Source organism: Megalobrama amblycephala, linkage group LG8 (assembly GCF_018812025.1).
Source record: "Megalobrama amblycephala isolate DHTTF-2021 linkage group LG8, ASM1881202v1, whole genome shotgun sequence".
Taxonomy (NCBI): Eukaryota; Metazoa; Chordata; class Actinopteri; order Cypriniformes; family Xenocyprididae; genus Megalobrama; species Megalobrama amblycephala.
The window spans coordinates 25394579-25422461 of record NC_063051.1 but is presented as its reverse complement, the minus strand read 5'-3'; the positions used below and the strand labels follow the sequence as shown (position 1 = coordinate 25422461).

The 27883-nt window shown below is 35.4% G+C and overlaps 1 protein-coding gene across 4 annotated transcripts in view; it reads right to left on the bottom strand.

Annotated features, from left to right (window-relative positions):
* The window catches only part of sema5bb (sema domain, seven thrombospondin repeats (type 1 and type 1-like), transmembrane domain (TM) and short cytoplasmic domain, (semaphorin) 5Bb), an 80816-nt gene that overhangs the window by 11995 nt on the left and 40938 nt on the right, over positions 1-27883 (bottom strand). For all 4 annotated transcript variants that reach the window (XM_048200209.1, XM_048200210.1, XM_048200212.1 and 1 more), the window contains 10 exons: positions 23871-23970; positions 23441-23486; positions 15473-15535; positions 15023-15335; positions 13806-14091; positions 12856-12991; positions 12530-12737; positions 12137-12344; positions 5077-5194; positions 3074-3258 (listed from right to left, as the gene is read on the bottom strand). In XM_048200209.1, coding sequence (XP_048056166.1) covers positions 3074-3258; positions 5077-5194; positions 12137-12344; positions 12530-12737; positions 12856-12991; positions 13806-14091; positions 15023-15335; positions 15473-15535; positions 23441-23486; positions 23871-23970 — 1663 coding nt within the window. The remainder of the gene's footprint in view (positions 1-3073; positions 3259-5076; positions 5195-12136; positions 12345-12529; positions 12738-12855; positions 12992-13805; positions 14092-15022; positions 15336-15472; positions 15536-23440; positions 23487-23870; positions 23971-27883) is intronic.

Sequence of the window (27883 nt, the reverse complement as noted above, 5' to 3'; positions counted from 1 at the left end):
ACACAGTCTGCCATGCCAGAGCATTTAACAGCAGCATTCAAGTAATAAATGCGTTCTTAATAAAGCTACGAAGTTATTTAATCAAGAACAGCTAGTGATTTTTCTTTTGTTGTTTGGTTCATATTAACAGCATATGCAGCAGTAGGTACTATATTATGCTGCTGTCACTTTAATACACAGATCTAATATACACATGCGATTTCTTTCCCTGCGGTTTATGTTCACAGGCATAACCGACTGCGTTTATGTGAACTTTGTGTGTTTTTGACATAACCTTGTACGTATTTGACAGTTTAAAGGCAGGGTAGGTAAGAAATTTTGTTCCAAATTTGTTTAAACTTTCTATATATATACATGCATAATTAAAATGTAAGAACTCTGATAAAAAGAGTATAAAAATCGAGTGACTCTAGACCGTTTAATCTGTATTAAACACAGCTCATTATTTCCATCCGGGACGAAACATAGTATTGGCTTAGGCGGCTGTCACTCTCTCGCAACCATGGCAACCACCCTTTTGCCACACATGACCTGCCCACTTGCGTGCGCACGTTTGATTTGGGGAATTCAAGAGGCATGGATCCTAGGAATACCAAAACAATGGCAGAGAAACAGCAAGCAAAATTCACAGTACTGGCCTATGCAGTTAGTGAAGGCAAACCAGGCAAAAAAGGAAGACAGTAACAGTACAAGAAAAGGCAATGAACAAAAAGTCTTTGGATAAACAAAGAAATAAAACGCGAGTTAATATCGGCGTGGCTTTCCAGCGATGGCGAGAACTGAGGGAACTCAAGGGGCTGAAAAGTGACTCCTTGATGGCTTTATTTCTGCTGGACAGGTAAATCTTTCTTTTTGTATTTTGATCATACATATTTTTTTGTTTATTTTTTCATGAAGCATGTGTCATTAGCACACGTAGCTGCATAATATAGCTAACATAACATTACTTAGCGAGCCGTAGTAGAGACGATAAATAATCTATAGGCCTAGCACAAGATGATAGCTATAGTGTTGAATTGTGCATAATTTTGCTTTAGATAACTAAATACATGTTTAACAGATAGTAGGCCTAACGTTACTCCGCATCTAGGAACTTTTCTTAGAACTATATTTACTCTCTGTCTAACTCTTTTACCATGTTCACCTGTAAGTTTACCTGCACGTTTTTTTTCGCCTTTGTTTTGTTTTTATATTCTCTACCTATGTTTACTGATGTCTTTATCTTGTATCTGTGCGTGTCGTACACACTTTGTTGTATGTGTGTGTTATTATTTTGTGTCTGCAATGCAGTTGTGAGTTGATATTTGAGTGTATGTTACTCTGTTTATCTGTAGAACAACGTATATGTTATGAATCTTACACGAAATTCATCTTCATCACAGTGTAAATGATGGTAATGGAAAAACGTGTATCATGCAACCTGTTTTTAGCTTTGCCGTATAGATAATTAACTCGTTAGTGAATTAAATTATGTTTATCTTCATAATTATAAAGTTATTTTTATTACATGTGATTCTGACATGATGTCACTACATGCACTGTGCTCCTTCCTCTCCGCTCGTCTCAGGTAAATAATGCGTCTTCCAGCTCAGTGGTCGGAGTCGCACGTTCATGCGTTTTGGGGGCGTGGCTTTGGAAGGCGCCCAGAAGTGAGGGGGTGGAGTGAATGGAAATAATGAGCTGTCTTTAAAACAGTCGTGAGAGGTCTACAGACACTCGATTTTTATACTTTCTTTTTCAGAGTACTTACATTTTAAATATGTATTGATATATAAATAAAGTTTAAACAAATTTTGAAAAAAAAGTTTTTTATACATTTTTTACCTACCCTGCCTTTAAGTGCAATAAGATGTGTAAGAGAAATCAGTTTAATACTCGCAGCCAGTTTTCTGTGTGCGTGCTTCGGATGTGTGCACTCAGAAAACCATATATCAGAAGTTTAAACTGTAAAGGCTGTTAAAATGCAGGTGAGTAATAGCCATTTTAAATTGATTAATTATCCTGCTTTATTACACACTATATCAAATGTCTATTTCTGTTTTAATTACATTGATGAATCTGTGTTATCCATTAAATACACAGACTAATCTGTCCCGCCACAATTTTGTATTTGAACCTAAAAGATCATTAACGTTGTGTTTTGAGCCAATGCTGTAATCGAACAGAAAACAAATTTATAACGCGATATAACTTACTGTGTTTATTACACCGCAGTGCAAAGGCTATTATTTATTTAAACAGGAATATATCTTAGTTTGTTGCAGCGTGTTTCAGAGTGAAGCGCACTGTGCTCACGCAAGCAGCTCATGATTCACGTCTCAGAGTGACTCCGTTTTTGATGATTCCAGTATATCCAATTTAATTTGCAATCATTTTGTTCTTGCAATGATGTTATATTTGTTGCAATTTTGACAAAGAGTCAGTTTGAGATATACATTTGAGTATTGTGTGTAGACTATCTTTGGACAGTTTACAAAATAAAACAATAGGCTACTCTTTGCCATCACTTCTCTTTGCCTCAAATTTCCATCATTTATTACTCACCCTCATGTCGTTCTACACTCGCAAGACCTTCGTTCATCTTCAGAACACAAATTAAGATATTTTTGATGAAATCCAAGAGGTTTTTTTTTTATTCCCAGTAGAAAGCAACATAATTACCACATTCAAGGTCCAGAAAAGTAGTAAAAACATTGTTAAAATAGTCAACGTGACTACAGTGGTTCAACCTTAATGTTATTGAGCGACAATACTTTTTGTGCGTAAAAACAAAACAAAAATAACGACTTTATTCAACAATTTCATCTCTTCCCCTGTCACTCTCCTACGCAGTTTACATTGTAAAGACAGTGCGACTTCAGTGTGCTATGTCAGAACGCCGGCTTAGTATTGGCCGACGCTGTTCACGTGAGCAGCACAACAAATGAATGTGATGCTGACGCAGGAGCCGGCCAATAATGAGTCGGCATTCTGAGGTTTTGTGTTTTATCATTTTTTGGCTTTTGTCATTTTAAGCGTGGTCATTATCATGGTCATTGTAAGGAAAAGATATGTGTTAATACTGTAAATGTACCTGGAGCAGTTGGCCACCTCTATGTTGGCTCCGACACACTTCATCCCTCCACACTGGGGTCGAGGGTTATCACAGGACCGAGTGCGACACTGACATGTGCTGGTGCCTTCCCCTCCGTCATCATGGTTACAAGCCTGCCATGGTGACCAATGGCCAAAGCCACCATCTTGGGTAAGGTTCCGCTCCTACAAATTTAAATGCAAACGCTCTTAAGACACTACAGCGCCGCAAGTGTTTTTGCTAGCTTCAGCCCGACACAGTTATCATTTTCAAGACCTGTGCCATGTTGTTTAAATAGCAAATTAATTTGTGCCCATCTGTTCACCCATGGGCGTGCTGGTCTGAAAATGAGGCGTGTTCAGGCGCATTGTTGGCGCGTTACTATTTTGAGGCAACTGAAAACGACTGCACCATTGACCAACTGAAACCTTGTCTAAAGTTTGTTATTTAAAGAGCGTGTTATTTTAATATGCACCTATAGGCGGGTGCACAACGCTCGTACACTCTGCTTATTACACACACGGGGATGTGCAGCAGCACACAAACATGCCAAATATTAAAAATAAATGGATTACAATGTAAAAGATTATTATTGTGTGCATAAAGTAAAAAATGCTTTGGTTGAATCCGGATTTTCCCATAGATGGTCTCCTGGCAGGACACCAAAAGCAACTCTAGGAATGATTTCTGCACTGCAGCCAACAGACATTCTACAAATGTTTGGGAAAACACACACTAACTGTCATATGTTACTATGGAAACAGTGAGTATTGCATGATAGAAAATACTTTTAGTGCATAGTATAAGTATACAACTTGGGATGAAGCCAAAGCTTCCATAGTGTTGTAGAAAATGAGGTTTGTTTATTATTGCTCCTCTGAGGATATCAACCATCAAAGATAATAGGAAATTTGTGATGTCTAATTATGGACCTAATGAAGTGTCAAGAGGGAACAGGAGTGACATTGGCCAGTCATCGTGCAGAACACCAGCGTGTAATTGACACTGTCAGATGGAGCATCTGGATCAGCTGGGTTAACCAACAAGCACTTCATCACAAATTTAATTCTTCTTTGGTGTACTCAAAGAAAGAAAGTCAGAATCTGTACTTCAGAAGCTCTGAGGTGAAAATATAATCTTTGTAGAATAGAATAGAATAGAATAGAATAGAATAGAATAGAATAGAAACAGAACAGAACAGAACAGAACAGAACAGAACAGAACAGAATAGAATAGAACATAACATAACAGAATAGAAAAGAATAGGATAGAATAGTACAGAATAGAATAGAACAAAACAGTAAATAAGAAAAGAGTATAGAATAGAACCAAAACATAACAGAATAGAACAAAACAGAAAATAAGAAAAGAGTATAGAATAGAACAGAATACAGAATAGAATGGAACAGTATAGAAAAGAACAGAACAGAATAGAACATAATACAGCAGAACAGAAGAGAATGGAATAGATCAGAAAAGAATAAAAGAGTATAGAATAGAACAGAATACAGAACAGAATAGATCATATTAGAATAGAATAGAACTGAAACATAACAGAATAGAATAGGATAGAATAGAACAGTAGTATAGAACAGAACAGGATAGAACAAAACAGAAAATAATGAATACAGAATAGAACAGAACAGTATAGAACAGAATAAAACATAATACAACAGAACAGAAGAGAATCCAACATTAGAATAGAATAGAATAGAATAGAATAGAATAGAATAGAACAGAACAGAAAATAATATGAGTATAGAATAAAACAGTATAGAAAAGAACAGAACAGAATACAATAGAACAGAGTGTCAACATAACTAAGTAACGAGCTGTATTACAGAAGTATTACAAAAACTATCCTGCCACCAAAAAAGTTTAATAACCACTGATTTACACAATCTAATCTGGTTGCTGTCCAGAAGAAACACCTGATATATTAAAGAGATGTCAGTTCTGATTTTTCTTTTCTGTGAGATATTGGCTAAAAAAGTGTGTCTTACAGGGCACTTTGTGATGTCTTGGCTCCACTGGCTCATGTTGGAACTGTCCTCAATCGTCGTACAGTGCTTCTCTTTCCGGTCCCAACCACAGTACGGATCCCTGGCGCCCAGACAATCCCTGCGGAAACACACAGATACAAATAGTCACAAATCAATGACAACATCTTAATAAGTACCACCATAAAGCCATGAAGAGAGTGTCATGAGAACTTAACAAGCAATAAAAAGGAGAGAAAGAGAGACTGGGCTGCAATTTAATTCTACAGGATACAGCACAGCTTAATAATGTGTAATAAATATCAGTGCAATTCAATCATGATATTCCATAAACAAGTAAATTACATTATATTAATTAATTATTAAAACTAATTCTGCCCTTCTTGCTAATGCTGGATGACGCTCAGATAGTGAACACTGAATCTATAGTGAAGGTTTGGCAAATTTGGTCTATAATCTAAACATCACTTACATTGTCGAGATCTAAGTCAGAGATTAAGCTGAAGGGTAAATATAACCTAAGCATCTGATCAAAACATGATATGATCTGACAGTAACTATAGAGAAGACACAACAAGAATCAAATCCTGCTCTGCACCTCCGGTGATTTATTACAGCTAACAGACTTGTCCTTTTCTCCTTGTGTCCTTTAGGTTCAATGGAGTGAGACAGTGTTATTAATTCAGAAGCATGTTTCATTATTTTAATAATGTGTCATTCTTAAGAAGGACATGAAGTATAAAAAAGCAAACAATGTACGTTACCAGTAAAATTCCAGCACATGCATACAATCATATATACAGGTGCTGGTCATATAATTAGAATATCATGAAAAAGTTCATTTTTTTATTGTAAATTATTTAAAAAAAAAAAATGAAACTTTCATTTATACTAGATTCCCTACATGTAAAATAAAACATTTCAAAAGTTTTTTTTTTTTTTAATTTGTTGATTAGAGCGTACAGCTAATGAAAGTCCAAAATCCAGTATCTCAAAATATTAGAATATTTACATTTGAGTTTCGTTAAATGACCATTCCTACAGTATAAATTCCGGGTATCTCTTGTTCTTTGAAACCACACTAATGGGGAAGACTGCTGACATGGCAATGGTCCAGGAGACAATCATTGACACCCTCCACAAAGAGAGTAAGTGACAGAAGGTCATTACTGAATGTGGTGGCTGTTTACAGAGTGATGTATCAAAGCATATTAAATGCAAAGTTGACTAGAAGGAAGAAATTGGGTAGGCAAAGGTGCACAAGCAATAGGGATGACCACAAGCTTGAGAATACTGTCAAGTAAAGCCGATTCAAACACTTGGGAGAGCTTCACAATGAGTCAAATGAAGCCGGAGTCAACGCATCAAGAGTCACCACACTCAGACATCTTCAGGAAAAGGACTACCAAGCCACTTCTGAAACAGAAACAATGTCAGAAGCATCTTACCTGGGCTAAGGAGAAAAAGAACTGGACAGTGAACAGTGGTCAAAAGTCCTCTTTTCAGATAAAAGTAAATTTTGCATTTCATGTTGAAATCATGGTCCCAGAGTCTGAAGGAAGACTGGAGAGGCACAGAATCCAAGCTGCTTGAAGTCTAGTGGGAAGTTTCTGAAGTTAGTAATGATTTGGGGGGCCGTGACGACTGCTGGTGTTGGTCCATTGTGTTTTATCAAGTGCAAAGTCAATGCAGCCATCTTCCAGGAGATTTTGGAGCACTTTATGCTTCCATCTGCTGACAAGCTTTATGGAGATGCTGATTTCCTTTTCCAGCAGGACTTTAGCACCTGCCCACAGTGCAAAAACCACTTCCAAGTGGTTTGCTGACCATGATATTACTGTGTTTTATTGGCCAGCCAACATGCCTGACCCCTGAATCTATGGGATATTTTCAAGAGAAAGATGAGAAACAGTCGATCCAACAATATACAGATGATCTGAAGGCTCAGTAGTGCCTCAGCAGTGCCACAGGCTGATCACTTCCATGCCACACTTCACTGATGCTGTAATTTGTGCTAGGAGCAAGTCATTTGCTGTAATATGTGCTGCCGACCAAGTATTGAGTGTACAAATGAACATACTTTAAAGAACTTGAACTTTTCTGTTTTGAAAATCCATTTTTTTATTGATCTTAGGAAATATTTTAATATTTTGAGATACTGGATTTTGGACTTTCATGAGCTGTATGCTCTAATCATCAAAATTAAAAAAAACAAAAAAAACTTTTGAAATGTTTTACTTTACATGTAGGGAATCTAGAATATATGAAAGTTTCATTTTTAAAAATAAATTTACAATAAAAAAATGAACTTTTTCATGATATTCTAATTATATGACCAGCACCTGTACACTACCTTGCAAAAGTATGAAATCAGTAAGATTTTTTTTAAAGAAATTAATACTTTTATACAGCAAGGATGCAATAAATTGATCAAAAGTAACAGTGAATGCATTCATAATGCTACAAAAGATTTAATTAAAAAAAAAAATTTGGGCCTGAAATTTATCACGGTTTCACTGTTTTCAACACTGATAATAATCAGAAATTTTTCTTGAGCAGAAAATCAGCATATTACAATGATTTCGGTAGGATCATGTGACTAAAGACTGAAGGAATGATGCTGAAAATTCAGCTTTACATGATGGGAATAAATTACATTTTAAAATATATTAAAATAGAAAACATTCAAATTCTTTCTCTCAATATTACTGTTTTTACTGTATTTTTAATCAACTGAATGCAGCCTTAGTGAGCAGAAGAGACTTTCAAAAACATTACAAATTCTTACCGACCACAAACTTTTAAAGGATACAGTCATATTTTGCCCCAAAATCAAACATAACAATGTGTATCAGCATCCTACTAACAAACTGAACATCCGTTTACTACACACCGGCAACATGAGAAAACTGCAAATCGTGCTGGAGATGCTAAAAGCCATACAGAGAATGCATTTACATAAATTAAAGGTTATATAAAATTATAATGACATGACTAAACACTTGCAGCTCAGACTCTATAGATGAAAACTGGTATAAAATAATTAGAGTTATTTGCAACAATCTTGTGAGATCTGACCTTCTGCCACCTGTGTCTACATGTGCATGGGGAAGAATCTGTAATGAAATGACTTCTTTCCATCGCATCGGCATGCTAAACACTGAGTGGCTTCACAAACACAGTTTCATCACGTCCAGAAACAGCTTCTAATATCAAATGTGTCTGTCTTGTGTACCTCTGAGTGTTGTACAACAACATCTGCGGCAGGAATTTAGGGAGAGAGTCCAAGGCATCACGGTCCTCGCATTATGACTCTCTTCTACCTCTAAAGTAATTACCGCCACCCTCAAATTATAAGCACGCACATGCTGCTAAACTGACAGATCATGTGGAAAACCTCATGCTGGATTAATGCGAAAAACAAACCCTTTTAAACTTCTCTGATGTAACATGGTGTATTTTAAATATGGTGACATGCTACATTGGAGCTTCAAGGCCTTTAGCAGATTGGAAAAAAAATGTTTTGCTTGATTTTATAACTCAATTCAACATGTTTAATTTAATTTGGGGTGCAAAATCACACAAAGGCCTTACAAAATCCAGCTCAGAAGCCCAATTCATCCATGTAGAGTCTAGAAGGAGGCCATTACTTTATGGATCTGATTTCTAATTAGATCTGTAATGTAAATGCAGTCATTTCCTGTGAGGTGTGATGCATGCATTATATATTTTTAATGATGTTCGACAATTTATAGGTGTTCTATTCTTAGCAATGACGGAGAACACGATGCAGCAATTTTTTTAAATGACCTAGATCATCATTCATCTGCCTCTCGGCCAGTGGTGAAAAATTTATGAGATAATAATATCTCTAACTGCTCATAAGTACTGTCATTCACTTCATCTCCTTGAGCTCCACTTCCTGTCTGACTTCAAGGGCATTAGAAGCTCGGAAGTATATGTTCCATAATCAGCCTTTGCCGTAATTTAACAGCAATTGTTCGTTTAGATGTCATGTGAACAGGTCAAAATGACGGCAGAAGAGCTCCGGCAATTTAGTGGCTTAAGGAGTTCTGTAGTGATACTATGTGACTGTAAAGGTTCGATCATGTTCAAGGTTAGGATGCTCTGACTTCATGAGTCTGTTGTCAAAGAGTTTCAGTCAAAGCAATCACAATGTTCTGAAGAAGTTAATGCAATTATTTCACATGATGTTGGAGTCAAAAATCTTGGTGCATTCAGCACCAAATAAATCACTTGCAGCCATTTTTTAAATCTACTAGTACTTCTGGTGATTCATAAGCCATTCAACAGATCAGTATGTTTTTGGTCTCATGCATTAACTAACATGAAGTCGTGACTTATTCACGATACAGCACTAGCCTCGAGTACCTTATTTCTTTTATAAAACGGTTACCACACAATATAAATATTAAAGCCAAAAATATGTATCAATGCAACTTTCATGAAGTAAACTTTTTCTAAAAGCCTTCCTTCCACTAGAAAAAATAGTCCCTGACCCGTGAACAGCAACAGAAGTTACATTTTCACGCCATTAGATGGCGGCAAAGACTGTGTCGGTCAGTAGCGAAGATTTTTACATTGAAAAGACTGAATTGTTTTGAAAACGGAACAAGATGCAACTGACAAATGCTTTGACTAGTGCTGTCAGTCACGGGAAAACCCCTTAACTGTTAAAAGAACAAGATAATACATAAGACATTTAAACAGATTTTTTATTATGAACATAGGACTGACCTGAAGGAAAATGCTAAATCTGAATGCAAGTAATAAACTCGCTCACTCAATCTTTTTCTCACAATACTCTTCTACATAATACAGTAAGCTTCAATTAACAATATCAATTGAGAACATACACTTTACTTTGCTAAGAGTGGTTGCTAAGGGTCTTGTGTAGTGATACACAGAACCGTTGGGTGAAGTGGTCATAGTCGTGTTTTATCATGAATAAAACACAGCTATTGACCAATCAGAATCAAGGACAGGAACAAACCATTTTATTTATTATGATAAATTATATTTTAAAATATATTCACATAGAAAACAGTTATTTTAAAAATTTTAATAATATTTCACAATATTACAGATTTTTCTGTATTTTTGATCAAATAAATGCAGCTTTGGTGAGCAGAAGAGACTCTAAAAACATAAAAAACAAAGTGTACACCGAGTTATTATTATTCAGAAAGCCTAGTTGACTACTAAAACCATAAGCGTAATTTGCGTATGGGACATGTCCCCATCACTTTTTGCCAGGGTCGAAATTGTCCCCACAACTTTTCGAAACATCTAGCGGCACAGATGTATCTAATACAAAAGAAACATCTCTAGATGAGTAGCAATTTGTTCGTTTGTGTTAAATAATAAGGTGATCTGGATGTTGTGTTGTTTTTGAAATCATGTTGAGTGCTCATTGCCGCTGTTATCAGTGGCGCAAACAGTGTTCTCTTGGTGCTCGTGCACACTGTGCAGTTTTCACACGGACGAGCGCTTCAATCTATCGCTGTTGTTGTGGAGACTTGTTCCGGTGAAATCACAAAACAGGGTGGATTAGAACCCAGAACCTCTGGCACGCTGAACAAAAACTCTACCACCAATCCATTAAGACAATCTATTACAAAATCATATCCACATATTTATTGTCTAACGTAAATACTCTCGAGACTAACAATATATTGTATTGTAGTAGATGTAAGGATGAAACTATCATATTAAACATGAGGTCTGTGTCAATAATTTTGTGCATTTATCATTGTATTAATAGAATTACAATATACCCCCCACCACCACACACATTCCTGTCCCACCAACTTTTTGAAAAAGTTACGCCACTGAATAAAACTAATAATTACAACCCAAATTCTAGAAAAGTTAAGACATTTTTTAAAAATGTATAAAATCAAGAATCTGTGATTTGTTAATTCTCTTAAACCTCTATTTAACTGACAAAAGTAAAGATTTTCAAGGTTTTCACTGACCAACTTAATTGTATATTGTAAATATAAACCAATTTTGATTTTGATGATTGCAACACACTCCAAAAGGACATGACAGAGGACAGAGGCATGTTTACCACTGTGTCACATCACCTTTCCTTTTATTATACTTTTTAAATCATTTGGGAATTGAAAATACTAATTGTTGCAGTTTTGCATGTGGAATTTTTGCCAAATCTTGCTTGATACAAGACAGCTGCTCAACAGTCTGTGATCGTCATTGTCTGATTCTCCTTTTCATGATGTGCCATACATTTTCAATAGGAGACCAATCTGGACTGCAGGCAGGGAGTAAAGCACATCCACTCTACGGTGCAGAGTGTCTAAGAAACCACTCTGATGTAGAAAGTGCAGAATGAGGCCTGACATTGTCTTGCTTCCCAGGAAAGATGTCATCTTGATGGCAGTATATGTCCCAGTATACACCTCCACGTCAATGGAACATATGCAAGTCACCCATGCACCCCTATATCATGACAGATGTTTGCTTTTGCACCTGACACCGATGACAGTCTGGATGGTCACTTTCGTCTTTGGAACCGAGAACTTTTTTGTCAGTTTTTCCCAAAAACAAGCTGAAACAAGGATTCATCTGACCACAGCACACATTTCCACTGTGTTTTAGACCATCTGAGATGAGCTCGGGCCCAAAGAACTGGGCGCCATCTCTGCATTGACCAGATGCATAACTTTCTCCGTGCATAACAGACATTCGAGTTGCATTTCTTGATGCGGTGGCAGACTGTGTTAAGTGACAACAGTTTTCCAAAGTACACATGAGCACATGTGGCTAACACAGTAGCATGACGGTTTCTCATGTAATGCCGTCTGAGGCCTCGAAGGTCACGCACATTCAACAGATGTCTTTTCACTTTTTTGGAGTGTGTTACAGCCATCAAAATCAAAATTTGTTTATATTTACAAAATACAATTAATTTGGCCAATGAAAACAAAGTACAGATTCTTGATTTTATTACATTTACAAAATGTCCCAACTTTTCTGGAATTTTGGGTATAGTCCTAGTGTGTGCATGTGTGAGACTCACTGTTCAGTTTTGTAGTTGGAGCATCTCTCCAGAGGGATCTTCAACACTCTGCTGGGAAGTCCCACGAAAAGAGACCTATCGCTGTGCAGAATCTGCAGGTTTAGGATTGGCTCCTGCTTGTTTTCTGGGAGAATGTTCATCTCCTCCAAATAACATCCACGCAGACTCTTATTATTTGTGGACAAGGCCTTAATGATGGTGCCATGCTCTGATTGGTCAATGAAAGAAAACAGCTATGATTAGAAGCGCAAGTATTTCTAAACATCCCTGCTGAAAAATCCAGCATTGTTGTTCACCAGTATAAGGTATGTTTAGTATGCTGGGACTAACATGGGATGCTGATTGCTGGTTTTCTTTAAAAGCATGCATGTCAGATTTCTTTGCCTCCCTGACCTGTGCCGATGTACATGACGTGGTAGAGCGTGTCCCTCCCTTGAACAATGTCCACAGCCAGTCTGGAGTAACGGATGTTGTCTTGCATGACCAGAGGATCTGTGGAAATGGGCTGAACCACTTCGCTCATGAGGAAGAGCCGCTGAGCATCTTGAAGACTCCGCTCTGTTAGATTGCCGCCTGGACCCGAATCATTTACTGTCCCACACTGGCAGAAAAAAAAGAGGGAAAAAAACTAATTGACTACTGTATATGGTGCCAGAAGTCTTGAATAAAATTGTAAGTTGGCTTCAAGGAAAAATGCTGCAGCAGTTAATTTCCTTCACCTGAAAATTTGGGATGGGATTGGGAGTGGAAAGCCAGCTGGTCCGAGGGTTCTCCTGATAACGAAAGGGTCCGTTAAAGGCCTGTGTAATGGCACTGAGGTTAAACGCACACACTGCTGATGCAGCAATGCTGTTCCTGTGAAGAGAAACGAGAAAGGGAAGTGAAGGATTGTGCGGAGCTGTAAATTCTACATTAAAAATCTTAAATAGAAAAACATTACCAATTAAAAGTTTAGGGTCAGTACGATTTTTTATGTTTTTGAAAGAAATCTCTTATGCTCACCAAAAATACTTTTATGTGATGCAGTAAAACAGTAATATTGTGTCTAATCTTTTGAATATATGAATAATGCCACTTTTCATCAATTTAATGAAAGTATTAATTTCATTTAAAAAAAACTTACTATCCCCAAATTTGTAGTGTATATAGTGTATATATGTATATATAATGTATATATATATTTTCATATACAGTACATATACAGTATATCAAAACGTGGATTCATTCAGAAACGAAACACTGCTGTGTGTTGCTCTGTAATATTTTCATTGGCAAAATTGAGGCAATAACAAAAACAGACAATATTGTGTCTAAAATATAACATAATATTAACTTTTTATTTATTTAACTTTTGTATAAAATCAATATCACATTTGCACTCGTGCTATTTGGAACAAAAACAGCACTCGTGTGAAATTGCGCTCGTTACTCTTGCGATATTGCTTAACTATATCATATTATATAAATATGAGACTCTAATATCAAACTCTATCTTGATATCTTGATTTTTAGGGTCATTCTAATTGTATTCTAATGTTCTACTAGTGATGTAAAAGAAGTAATTATGTTTTGTCACAAAGCTTGTGCTGGACTAAAGAAATTCCTGCTGTGTGACTCTGCTGATCTTCTATGAATTGCAATTTCAGTAACTGATGAAGAATCCACTCACACATTGGTGGTGAAGACTCCGTAGATGAGATCTTGCTCAGGGAGGTAGAAGGTGCTCTGCAGCTCATGGTAGTAGAAGGGAACATCTCCAGAGCGGGAACAGTTCAGTCGAGCCTTCATGAAGGTGGTCCATGTGTCTTCCAGCAGAAAACGACCACCAATGTCATTCTGACACACGCGGGCCACACGAGAGAAGACAGTCTTCCCACAATCCTGTTCTACTGCATTCTCTCTAAGAAAGAGGTATGTGAAGCGGCCCACCTCATACGCAGAGACAAAGTGAGGTTCTGTGGAGAGAAAGGAGAGGAAGAAGGTGGATATCTCACTTTCAGTGACAGCGATATGGTTTGACATGACAAAATATAATACTTTCAAATCACTTTTTTTCAATACATAGCCATAAATAGAAGGGCAACTCACAAAACCTTGTCCAAGTCACATTTTACCCCAAAATCAGAAGAAAAAGTTAAAAGTTAGTATTTTACTCAAAGAAATTTAACAATATTTAACACTATTAGATGTGAAGACTTGTGATATTATTTTCCCTCAAAAATCTTTAAATTTTAATTTCTCAATTGTGATTCTTATCACTGTAATACAGATTTTTTTATCAAAGTAGAAAAATAATGTTACACAATATTTAATGCAACATTTTTAAAACAAAGTATCTAGATGTTTAACTTTTGAGTTTTTAATTTTTTAATTTTTATTTTTTCATTGGGGAATTTTCTAATTCAGTACATTGTGCTGCATTACAGCAAATACAATAAGCTAATTTGATTTTTATTAATTTTTATTAATTTTCATTCATTTGATCTTTATCATTGGAAAAATGTTGTAATATAATATTTAATGCAGCATTTTTAAATCATAAATATACATATAACCTTCATTAGTGAATTCTCTAATTTATTTTGTTGCTGCATTAAATACAATAAGGTAATATAATGTTTTTATTTAAAAATATCTATGTATACAACGAATTCTACTAAAAATATACAATTTAAAAATGATTATTCAAAGTAATGAGAATTTAGGTCAAAATGAGTCATGAAAATAATGTCACAATGCAAAAAAGGTCCAAAAGTAGGCTTCATTTTCTCTTAGCAAAATATAATTTCTTTGGGAATTTTAATTTTGGAATGCAATTTGACCTGGACGTGTTCTTGATAGGTTTTGTCAGATTCACTGATAAGTGTGAGTGTTGTCCCACTGTACCACTGAGCCATTTGGAGTTGTACTGGGCGGTCCGCAGGGGCGGCATGTTCCCCAGACTGCGGTAAATTATAGGGTCACGGCTAGAGAAATCAGTCACTGTGGCCGCATAGACTTCTCCACTCTCAGTTATCATAGCTGTAGAGTTGTGTCGAGGGTCATAAGGACAGCGCGCCACCCCGCTGATGGACTCCAGAACACTCGCAATGTCAGTAATAGGGCGAGTCGTACAGATGGGCATGAAAGCGTTAGTCCCACAGGTAAACAAACGGCTGCCGTTCAACAGGAGGACACGAACATAGTTCTGACACTCATCCTGAGAGGAGGAGAGAAAGTGAAGAAATATTTTATTTCACACACATATAAACATATACACTCTATAACACATTCATTCACAGAGATTTATGTTACACCAAACACTCCGCAACCCAGGGTTCACCTTTCCCTTCTCACCTCTGTCTTTCCTTTGCTCTGGCAGGACCTCCTGGTGGTCTCGTCTACGGCCCATTCTGTGGCCTACAATGAAAAACCAATTAACATCAATGTAAGAAGTTAAGCTGTTGAGACATGCATCCAGTCCTGTGCTGTGCTAAAATTCCCATGCATCCTTTAACTCAGGGTTTCCCAAACTGTGGTTCTCACGGGAACTCCAGGGGGTTTGTGAGTTGATGAAAAGCTAATAATAATAATAATATATATATTTTTTTAAAAATCACATAAAATAGTCATTTGAAAATAAATAAATAAATAAATAAATTATTAAAAAGGTTAAATATTTTATTTGTTTACCTGCTTGTCATGTGACCATAGACTTTTAAAAGGTAGTGTAGAAATATTAAATTATATTTTCAAGCGCATTTAATTATAAGAAATTAAGTCTATTTTTTTAAAATTAGCCCACCACAACTCTTTAAAAAAAAAAATCTCATTCTCAATTTCTTTAGATAAAAATGTTTGCTGAATGACAAAGAATTTATTTTGATGCAGTAAATGGGCAAAAACTATATATATATATATATATATATATATATATATATATATATATATATATATATATATATATATATATATATATATATATATATATATATATATCTGATTGGTCAATAGCTGTGTTTTATTCACAATAAAACACGGCTATGTCCGCTTCACCCAACTGTTCTGTGTATCACTACACAAAACCCTTAGCAACCACTCTTAGCAACGTAAGCTGTTTGTTCTCAATTGATATTGTTCATTGAAACTTACTGTATTATGTAGAAGAGTATCATGAGAAAGAGATCGAGTGAGCGAGTTTATTACCTGCATTCAGATTTAGAATTTTCCTTCAGGTCAGTCCTATGTTAATAATACAAAAAATGTGTTTAAATGTCCGCTGCAATATCTTGTCCTTTTAACAGTTAAGGGGTTTTCCCGTGACTGACAGCGCTAGTCAAAACATTTGTCAGTTGCGTCTTGTTCCATGTTCGCAACAATTTTCAGTCTTTTCAATGTAAAAGTCTTTCACTACTGACTGACACACTCAGAAAGACATTCTTTGCCACAATCTAATGGCGTAATGATGTAACTTCTGTTGGTGTTCACAGTCAGGGACTATTTTTTTCCAGCAGAAAGAAGGCATTTAGTGATTTTACTTCATGAAAGTAGCATTTATATTTTTGGCTTTAATATTTATATTGTGTGGTAACCGTTTTACAAAAGGCTAGTGCTGTATCATGAATAAGTCATGGCTGAAGGGGTTGCAGGCACAACAATGTGCCTAACAACGCCCTTCAGCCGTGACTTATTCACGATACAGCACAGCCTCTCGTACCTTATTGCTTACATATATATATATATATATATATATATATATATATATATATATATATATATATATATATATATATATATATATATCCATCTTTGAAACGCCTCTCGGGCATCCTGGGCATCATGCAATTTCTTTGAATGGGGAAACATCAAATCCTCCAAAACTGTTCGCCAACCTTATGATTAAATTTCATATAGGACTTATTCCACCATATTGCGCGTTACACTTTCTCCCATTCAAAACAATATGAGTGACCCGTCTTGTGTTATTCTATAGTCTTTGGCAATATATATATTATATACAATTTATAAAAAAAAATGTTTATGTTTTTTCCATTTTCATTTTCATTTAGCTACATTTTTTTTTGTAATTTTGTTGTTTTTGCCATTTTTATTAGTAGTTGTTTTAAAAAAAATACATCTACTTGTATACTTTTTATATTTTTATTTTTTAAGTAGTTTTACTTTTAGTTATTTTAGGACATTAAGTTAATCTAAATGAGAAATGTTGTTGTTTTTATATTTGATTTATTTTGGTTAATATTTATTTTTCTCAAGTAACAAAATTTATTTTACGGTTTTATTTTTAGTTTTAACTAGCCTACAATAACCCCAGCATGAAAATGCAAAAGTGTTACTGAATGATCTCATAGTTACTTCAAGAAACCAGCTGACAAAACTGTTCTGGAATCCCTGCTTTAACTGACAAAACAGCACTTTAACATGGCGGATGCATGACGATTTCTGCATTAGTACTTTGCAGCAATGTTACAGAAACAACTCACATTGCAACACTCCTCTTTGCCACTTAGAGCCAGACAGAACTGGACTCAGCGCATTAACAGCTGTAGAGAGCAACTTCAACATGTACGGTCTGTTAAGACAGCAGAGCAGCCTGTGTTTGCATGTGGATGTACAAGAAATACCATGATATTTAAAAGTCAAGCTTTCCTGTGCAAATCAGAAAATTGGAATCGTTTAAATGATTTGAATGAATCAGCTTACAAAACATTCATCACTCAGCTGTAAGAACCTTGTTTGTGAGTAAAACTGTGATGTGGGTGACATGTTGGAATGATAAACACGGTGATAAACAACTGCATTTAAATATTTATTTCATTGCAAAAATTGTAGAAGGTCACACAGGGACTACTGTTTACTGATGATTCTAAGAAATTTGTAAATTGCTTACTTGAACCAGTTCATTTAAACTGTCCGAACAAACAAACTCATTAAAGTGGAACTATCAACATTCCTTTTACCTTTAAACAGCCATGACAACAAATCCAAACCTCTCCTGTTACTATGGCTTCGATTTACATTTAAGGAGGCAGAATACCAGAATGTCCTCTTAATGCAGTAAATCTATGAAAGATATTGAGTCATGGGAAACTCTTCCATTCGTTCAGCTTCTTTCCTTAATGTGAACAGGGTACAAAACACAATAAAAGAAGACAAAAAGATGGAAGATGGAAAGTTTCACTGCAAATACACAATATGACTCTATGGCGAGGCACATGTGTGAAAGCACAATTGTGTGACATTTAATTAGGGAACACTGGACGGTTTGTCCTAATCACATTCGTTCTCTTATCTAAAACGAAAACCCTTGAATGTGTTGTTTCACTGGTTTTAGACGTTCTTCCTCTCTTTTGTTCTTTGTCCCTCCCTCTCCTTTCACAGGCTGCTTTGTCATGTTTATCTGTGTTGTCATTGCCTCAAAAATAATGATGTAGACCAGAGTCTCACACACATGCGCACACACACACAGACGGTTTGGTTTTGTATTGGTTGTGACCCTTACTGAAGAATTGTGAGGATCCCAGTAGATCCTGAATAGAGTTAGACGAGTGGTCACAGATAAAACAGCTCTTCACAGATTAACGCCTGTACCGGGGGAAGTTTTATGACAAAGATAATCAAAGCCAGATCTAGATTATTTAAACCACACTTTCACACATTAGGGTGAACCGAGTCAAACTTAATCCCAAAATCAAAATATACACTACAGTTCAAAAGTTTGGGGTCAGTAAGACTTTTTTGTTGCTAAAAAACCCCGAATCCTTTTATTCAGCAAGGATGCATTAAATTGATCAAATATGACATTAAAGACATTTATAATATTACAAACGATTTCAAATAAATGCTGTTCTTTTGAACTTTCTTTTCAGCAAAGGAAAAACATTTCATGGTTTTCACAAAAAATACTGAGCAGCACAACTGTTTTCAACATAATAATAAATGTTTTCAACATAATATTAGAATGATTTCTGAAGGATCATGTGACACTGAAGCCTGGAGTAATGATGCTGCAAAGTCAGCTTTTCATCACAGGAAGTAATTACATTTTACAATATATTCAAAGAGAAAAACAGTTATTTTACAATATTACTGTTTTTACAGTATTTTTGAACAAATAAATTCAACAAAAAAGTCTATTTTACATTATTTCCATGAAAATTAAGCTTCATCCCAATTCTAAAAAAAAAAAATAATAATAATAATAATCTCATTCTCATTTTCATTGCATAAAAACCTTTGCTATATGACAAAAGGTAAATATCATTAATGCAAAGTGAAAAAAATGGTATATTATTTAAATTGTAAAGTATCTATAGATTACAGTACATTTGTAGTACTGCCTTGCATTTATGCTGATTTAAATTTAAAATATCATTGTATTAGTCATTTTTACCATAATATATAAGAATTACTCTATTACACTAATGAGAGTCCAATGAGAATTGAAAAAAAGGGAATTACGAAAAAGTAAAATTCCCAGAATCATTACGATAAAGAGCCCCATTACAACAGTGCAAGTTTATTTTGATGGCAATAACAATTTAGCAGCAAATGGGCAATAACTGAGGTGATATACTTGACTGACAGTTTGAAATGTAAAAAAACAACACTGTACATAGAGTGCTCAGAGACAGACACACAGTTGATGGAAATAATTTGGTTTTACGGTTATAATTTTGTTCCTATTGCCATTTGTAAATATTGTAAAAATGCAATTCTGAGCATGATGAATTATTTTCCTTAAGTGCTTTCACTGTTTTGTGGTAGTTTGAGAAGTTTTAAAAGCACCATTGCATACACTAAAAAAAGAGGTTGAAGTACATATTTGATAAGTGACATCTGTGCTTCCCCACTCTTGAAAAGCACCAGGCGTTCTGATGAGCACAAACCCATCTACAAAGAAACTGATTACACATCTTCTGACAGATTGCATCTGTTCATATGACTTTTGAAGACTATATTTCATTCTTGCTGTTTAGGGGAAAGAGAGAAACAAAGAGAGAGAGTGCAAGGGTTCAGAAAGCAATCATCAATCTAACCATGTCTCTGCAGTCAGTCACGTGAAAGACGTTTTCATTTGAAGGGTATAGGATTCACCCTGAAAAGATCTTGAGGGGTCAGACTTGAGTCACCTCTGGATGTTGAGGGGGTTGTGTTTTTTCTCCAAAACACTCAAAATCTTCTCATCCTTGTCTTCCCTACCAGGCATGATCATTTGACCTCAGCTAAAACATTTTTATCTGCCCTTTCTATCTCTCTCTGAAATCTGTTCCTCTCAACAGTGAAGCGGCTGACGCAAAACCATCATTACACCAGAAAGATATCAAGTGAGATATAATAAATCATTGACATGAGATCCAACAGATCCAAACATCTTATCATCAGTGATAAGAGTAACGCATTACAAGTAACATGAGTTACGTAGTCAGACTTTTTCAAGTAACTAGTAAAGTAATGCATTACTTTTAAATTCTGAGTTACTTTTTCAAATAAGTAACGCAATTACTTTGTTTTCCCATTTATTGACTGACAGCTCTCCTGTCCCCATGTTGAGAGAAATCGTGAGTAATGGTGCATCGCTGTGTGAACATGGATATTGTAGTTCTAGACTAAATGTGAGCATGCATGCCTCTCAGTTGCACAAAAACAGATTCAGTATTCCTCAGAATGAATAAAAACAGTGAAATGGAAACTCAGAATATAACACAAACCTGCAATAATTAAATATGTTAAATAACACAAATATACTTTATGAATTTAATCTCACTTTATAAATCAATGTCTTTGCTGCTGACTGTTGACGATCTAATTCAACCATACTAATAATAAGCAAAAATGACTTTAGTTAAACATCACATTTGACGTTCATTTTTGTTTTTATTGCTAAAGCAAGAGTGTTGAACGTTTTTCTCATGCATCCTATTCTTCTGGAATCCAGAATGGCAGCAGAGCTGAAAGGTTTGTTTGAGCTGCGGCCAACAGGCGTGAATTTGCATTCCCTTCAGCCTTTTAATAATGCCGCAAATACCAGTAAATCGACTAGCGCAAACCTTAGTAAATCCCCTTGCATGATTCGTTTAAATACTCTCCTCCCATAAATGTTGTGTCTGAAAGGGAAACTCCTAAAAATGCATATGCAATAAAGTCAGCGGCAAAAATAACCCTGTCCATGCCTTTGCAGCGTGTTAATAAATTCTGACAGTATTTTTTTAATGGTAAAAGAGGGTTTGCACTGGCAGAAGCTGTTAGTAAATCTGGCCCTTAGTGTTAAAGGGCCTTTACATTTGCCAAAAATAGAACTTTTTTTTGTTGTTAAGCCCAGCCCAGGTGAAAAAATAACACAAAAGTAATGTAACATTACTTTCCATAAAAAGTAACTAAGTAATGCAATTAGTTATTTTTTGGTGGGATTACTGTAATATTGTAACACAATTCTTTGTAACTTGTACTTTGTAACTTTCCACAACATCATATTGTTATCATATCTTTCATATTTATTGACGTGGAGTGACATCCAATGTCTGGAGAAGCCAATGGTTAGTTTGGTGTTCTGTATGTTTGACTACTGGAATACAGTGCGGGTTTTCAGAAAATCTGTTTAAAAAGTCATTATTTTTGAAACTCAATTTGGTGATGGTGCAATTACATTTTAAATACAGCTGCTTCTCGAAACTTCTACTTTAAGCAGTGATCTTCATATTATTAGACTTTTCGAATATTACTTCAGGCACTTTAAATCTCCCAGCGTGGTGAATTTTGAATAAATAAAATAAAATAAATAATAAAAACAAAAAATTAAATACACAATTTCAATACTTATTGAGTGAAAATTATGTATCAATTTTAAGCAAAATTACAGCTAGTCCATAGCTTTTTTTTAAGCATTTTTGTCAGCATTTTTAATATATTTTGTCATTTCCATTCAAGCTGTATTTTTGCCATTTAATTCATTTTTAATTGTTTAAGTTTAGGATACATAAAATGTTAATTGTGAAATTATCTTAGCAAGTCATTGTGCCTTTTTATTTAGAAAATGTTTTTAAAATGTCATTTGCATAATGAATGATGATTTGAGCTGGAAATGACATTTGTTCATGATGGAGGAATTAAATATGCTGTTTTACTTATGGATCAACATGATATGACATAATTTTCCTTAAATGTATGTGAAATACATAAATTCTGAATGATTTTTTTCAGAACAGACAGGACTGCAGGACTTGTCATACTGCCGTGTGTTTGAGTGTGTGTTTGCTCGAGTGACTGTGGGTCACTCTTGTGGACACAGGATCAAGAAGTCACCCTAAATCACTGGATTCTGACAGATTCTTGTGAGATCTTCCTCCAGGGCGTCACCCCCTCTCAGGGTTACGGCGAATGTTTATAGAGTTCACCAGCAGGGTCTTCAACAAACACCAGCAAAGTCACTCTTAAATATCACACAACCGCTCAAAGCTTTCAACAGGCATGTCACGCAAGCACAACACAATCTCAGTGCTCCCACCACACAGTAAGTGCAGCAGTGGTCTTGAATATCCTTCAAGAAGAACAACGCCAATTTGGACCCACTCCCATATGAGATTGCTGTCTACTGGCAGCTTCTCGCCTGAAACGCAGACAGCCTGTAGCAGCAGACAAACATAAGAGTAGAGAGCCAAAAAAATACTCAAAAATAAAATAAAATAAAATAAAATAAAATAAAATAAAATAAAATAAAATAAAATAAAATAAAATAAAATAATTGAAAAATTAAATTAAATTAAATTAAAAGGAATAGATTATTACCCTGATCCTAAACATTTTCTACCCTATGTCTGATCATTATGCCCAAAACATAAGGATGAGAAAATTATGATAGAATTTCACACAGAATTTTTAAATTAATTATTCTATTAAGAACAAAATAAAATAAAATAATAATAAATAAATAATTTTCGATGTATACATTATTTTGGGCTCCTTTCAAGAGATTCAGAGGAGAGGAGGTCAAATCAGGACGTTGAACACGATGCAGCTGTCTTGGAAGTCAGTGCTTCTCAAACATCTGCACAATAACATGCTACTGAAGGTGTGTGTGTGTGTGTGTGTGTGTGTGTGTGTGTGTGTGTGTGTGTGTGTGTGTTTGATATTTCAGCTTCTGTGCGTCAGCACTTTTGAACATGTGGGCAATCATAATAAAAGACTGAGTCTGTGCGTGTCTGGCATTGGATGAATTAAATGGACAGTGCTGGTTCTGCATTTCTAGAGACGTCAAGATGATTGAATGGACAGATGGGAAGGAGAATGAAGAGAAAGAGAAAGTACTACCTGCAGGAGAGAGACGTTGCTCAACCTCAACCGGAAGAGATGATTCCTACACAGAGAAAAAGATACTTTAGGTTTGACAGGCTCAATTGGGCTTGTACTTCTGTGTTTTTGTTTTGTGTGTGTGTGTGTTTGTGACATATCAGGACACAAATTTGTATAATGACATGGGTATGACATAGGTATTACAAGGAGAGGGTGACTTATGAGGACATTACCCCATGTCCCCATTTTCAAAAGGCTTATAAATTATACAGAATGAGTTTTTGTAAGAAAGTAAAAATGTGCAGTTTCCAGTGATGTAGGTTTAGGGGTAGGGGTAGTGTAGGGTAATAGAAAATACAGTTTGTACAGTATAAAAACAATTACGGCTATGGAATGTCCTCACAATTCACAAAAACAAACCTGTGTGTGTGTGCGATGTGTGTGTTACCTGGCTCCCACTATCAGCTGGTTTCTTGTGAGGTCGAGTGCGAGCGGCGAGTAGTCATTTACTCCAGGCAGAGAGAAAGAGGACAGCCACGGGTTCAAAGCTACGGCAGAAAAGAGCCACAGGTGACATTTAGACAGTTAGCTGTGAGCTTGGACGTTTGATCTGTTGTTTAGCTGCTGTTTTCCACTGTTTAGACAGATGTTGGAGAACATGTACAACACTAATCCCACAAAATTTGAAAAATCCCACAAGTAAACTCTATGCAAATGATGATTTGGCGACTATTAGCATTTACTCTTCATGTTGCTGTGAGCAATAGCACTGTTCTGTATGATTTGTCTCTGCACACAAACAGTTCTGATGTTTAGCAAACCATGCCAGTAACTGTCAAGATTTGAAGTGAGTTTGATTCATGCATTAATAATCTTGTTCATGATAGGATGCATTATCCACTGATGCAATTTACATACAAACACTTTTTCCCTGCATAATGTGATAGAATGACATCTTTGTTACCGAAATCTACTGTGCAATAATACTATCATTGAAAAGTTTGGGGTCGGTAAGACTGTTTAACGTTTTTGAAGTCTCTTATGCTCACCAAAGCTGCAATTATTTAATTAAAAATACTGTAAAAACGGTAATATTGTTTAATATTATTAAACTTTAAAATAACTGTTTTCTATGTGAATATATTGTAAAATGTAATTTATTCCTGTGATCAAAGCTGAATTTTCAGCATCATTACTCCAGTCTCCAGTGTCAAATGACCCTTCAGAAATCATTCTAATATGTTGATTTTGTTTTTAAGAAACATTTCTTATTGTTTTCGATATTGAAAACATTGGATCAACATTGCTGGATGAACATTGTTGCTTAAAGGTGCAATATGTAATATTTTTGCAGTAAAATATCCAAAAACCACTAGGCCAGTGTTATATATTTTGTTCACTTGAGTACTTACAATATCCCAAATGTTTCCAACTATTTGTAAATCGTGAGAAAATTGCAATTTTAACCAAGTCTCACGGACGTGTGAGGAGTCGCCTGTCAATTGCGTCATACCCGCGTTACCATTGGTTTCCGGGTAATATTACATATTTTAATAGACAAGGCAACAACTGTTTTGATTGTTTAGTCTTATTGTTTAAATCTAATTTTCTTGATTTTTTGCGAGTACCATGCTTTACCATGCCTCAGAGAAAAACACTATTTTGTCAAGTAGCTAACATAGCATAATCAGATGCAGCTTTATTTTTAGTAACAGTAACACAGAATTTTCTCCATCATACAATACGTTTTAAAATTAATTGCATGCCATTTATCAACACAAGCGACCACAAGGTGGAGACCACATGTCCCAAGATTCCGCTCTCAAACTTGGCGTCATCAAGCTACGCCTTTGTTTTGAATAGGCTTCTAGCGACCTCTAGCGAACAGAATTATTACATACTGCACCTTTAATATTTTTGTTAAAACCTTGATACATTACGGGATTCTTTGATGAATAGAAAGTTAAAAAGAGCAGCATTATTTGAAACAGAAATCTTTTGTAACATTAATAAATGTATTTCCTGCTACTTTTGATCAATTTAATGCATCATTGCTTAACAAAAGTATTATTTTCCTTAAAAACAAAAAAAATCTTACCGACCCTGACTTTTGGACGGTAGTGTATGATCAGATTTTTAAAAACTATGGCAAGTTACACAGCCCACCAACAATGTTTTTCGTACATTCAGAGGCAGAAACAGCTGCTGGCAACCTGGTGAACTCCAGCTGTAAGTGTGAAGATACTTAATATATGTTGTCCTAGAGAAACATTGGGAGAGACAAGGGAAAGCATGGGTTGGGAGTCCAAACCACACACACTGGACCATTAATGAGGTGTGATGCTTATGAAACCAGACGGCCAGTCACAACATCAGCCACATCTGAGAGAACAACACAACCCACATACAGAAAGGCAGGAAGGAGGTGAAGGAATAGCTGGCAAATTCTTGTAAAACTTGCAAAACTTGTACAACCTTCACAAAAAATAATATATCCGGATACACTACTTTCACGCTACTTCTTTTCAAAATAATACACTGCATAAAATCATTTTAGTGATTTGTATGTGCACTGTCAAACATTTTTACTTCAATAAACATCAGTGACGACAATGCTGCTGTGTTGCTTGTAAAGGAGAAGATACAGGGAGCCTAAAAAGTATTTGGACACTTAAAGGTCCAGAGGTGCTTATTTGCCAATTAGAACATTTAGCCAATTAGAAATGCTCTCTATCTGAAGTTCAGTTCATGCATTCAGGTTTGTTGACAACAGCTTGGCTTACGTGTCTTTTGGGGAAAGAGTTAAAGGGATGGGGGCGGTCTTCACTTTCGGACTTCTTTTTCTGTTTGCCAGATTGTATGTTATGAGAATGGTGAAATCTTAAGTAAAAGCCAAGACAGACCATGCAAGACTGACTATCTTTCATGTCTGACTGTACGATATACAATACTGGTCAAAAGTTTGGAAACATTACTATTTCTAATGTTTTTGAAAGAAGTCTGCATTTATTTGATCAAAAATACAGAAAAATCAGTTATATTGTGAAATATTATTACAATTTAAAATAATGGTTTTCTATTTTAATATGCTTTAATATATAATTTATTTCTGTGATGCAAAGCTGAATTTTCATCAGCCAGTCTTCAGTGTCACAAGATCATTCAGAAATCATTCTAATATGCTGATTTGATACTCAGTTATTATCAATGTTGGAAACAGTGCTGCTTAATATTTTTTGGAACCTGTGATACTTTTTTCAGGATTCATTGATGAATAAAAAAGTTAAAAAGAACAGCATTTATTTAAAATAGAAATCATTTCTAACAATATAAGTCTTAACTATCACTTTTAAAAAAATATTTACCCCAAACTTTTGAATGTTACTGTATATTGTTTCAAAAGATTTCTATTTTAAATAAATTATGTTCTTCTTAAACTTTTTATTCATCAAAGAATCCTGAAAAAATACCAGGCTTGAATCGGAAATTAGCAAAAGGTGACTTAAGTGTCTAAATACTTATTAGCAGCCACTGTAAGTGAAAACAGTGACTAATGATGAAATGTTCAGACAGGATGAAGAGAAGAAACATTGTATATGGAGCCTATTAGTTCTCCAAACAGTGCTGAAGCGAGCTTTGCTGTAAATCAAAGCTGTTATCACCCAGAAACAGACGACTACACCCTCACTGTCTCTCACTTGATAAATAAATACCCCTGAATCTTTCTCTACGGGCAAAACATGTCTTTAATAGTACAGCTACTAGTGCAATTTGCTAATGCTTGTGTAATGGAGGAATTATAAGACAATACGAACGCAAACACTTGCATATTAAAAGGGCAGACTGTGCCAATTAGTGTGTGATATTAGAAACTGCAGGGTGTGTGAACATACTCCTGATAGTACACACAGCTGCGTTAACCTTTAACATCTGGGCAACATATGATTAAAAGAAGACTGCTGGCAGTTAACTGGTCTCAGATGAAAACGTACCCTGGATCGCCAACAGGCCATTAATGAAGGGACTGATGTAAAATCCATACAAAAGAGATTTTTCTCAAAACAGACAGCTCTAATCTGATTGATTGGCTTTACACACTTTCCAAGAGTCAAAGTGCACGTTTTTAAGAAATGAAGCAAGGCAAATCGGCTCCCTTGGAGGGCATATTGGCATTCACTTTCACGCTAATACATCACGTACTAGATTGAATGTAGAAAGATTAAACTTCTTTAGTCCAAATCAAGTTGCACAACCATTCAAAAGTTTGGGGTCAGTAAGATTTTTTAATGTTCATGAAAGAAATCTCTTATGCTCACCATCATTTACTATTTACTATCGCATTTACGTGATCAAAAATACAGTAAAAACAGTAATATTGTGAAATATTACAATTCAAAATAACTGATTCTTCAGAAATCATTCTAATATGCTGATTTGGTGCTCAAAAACATTTCTTATTAT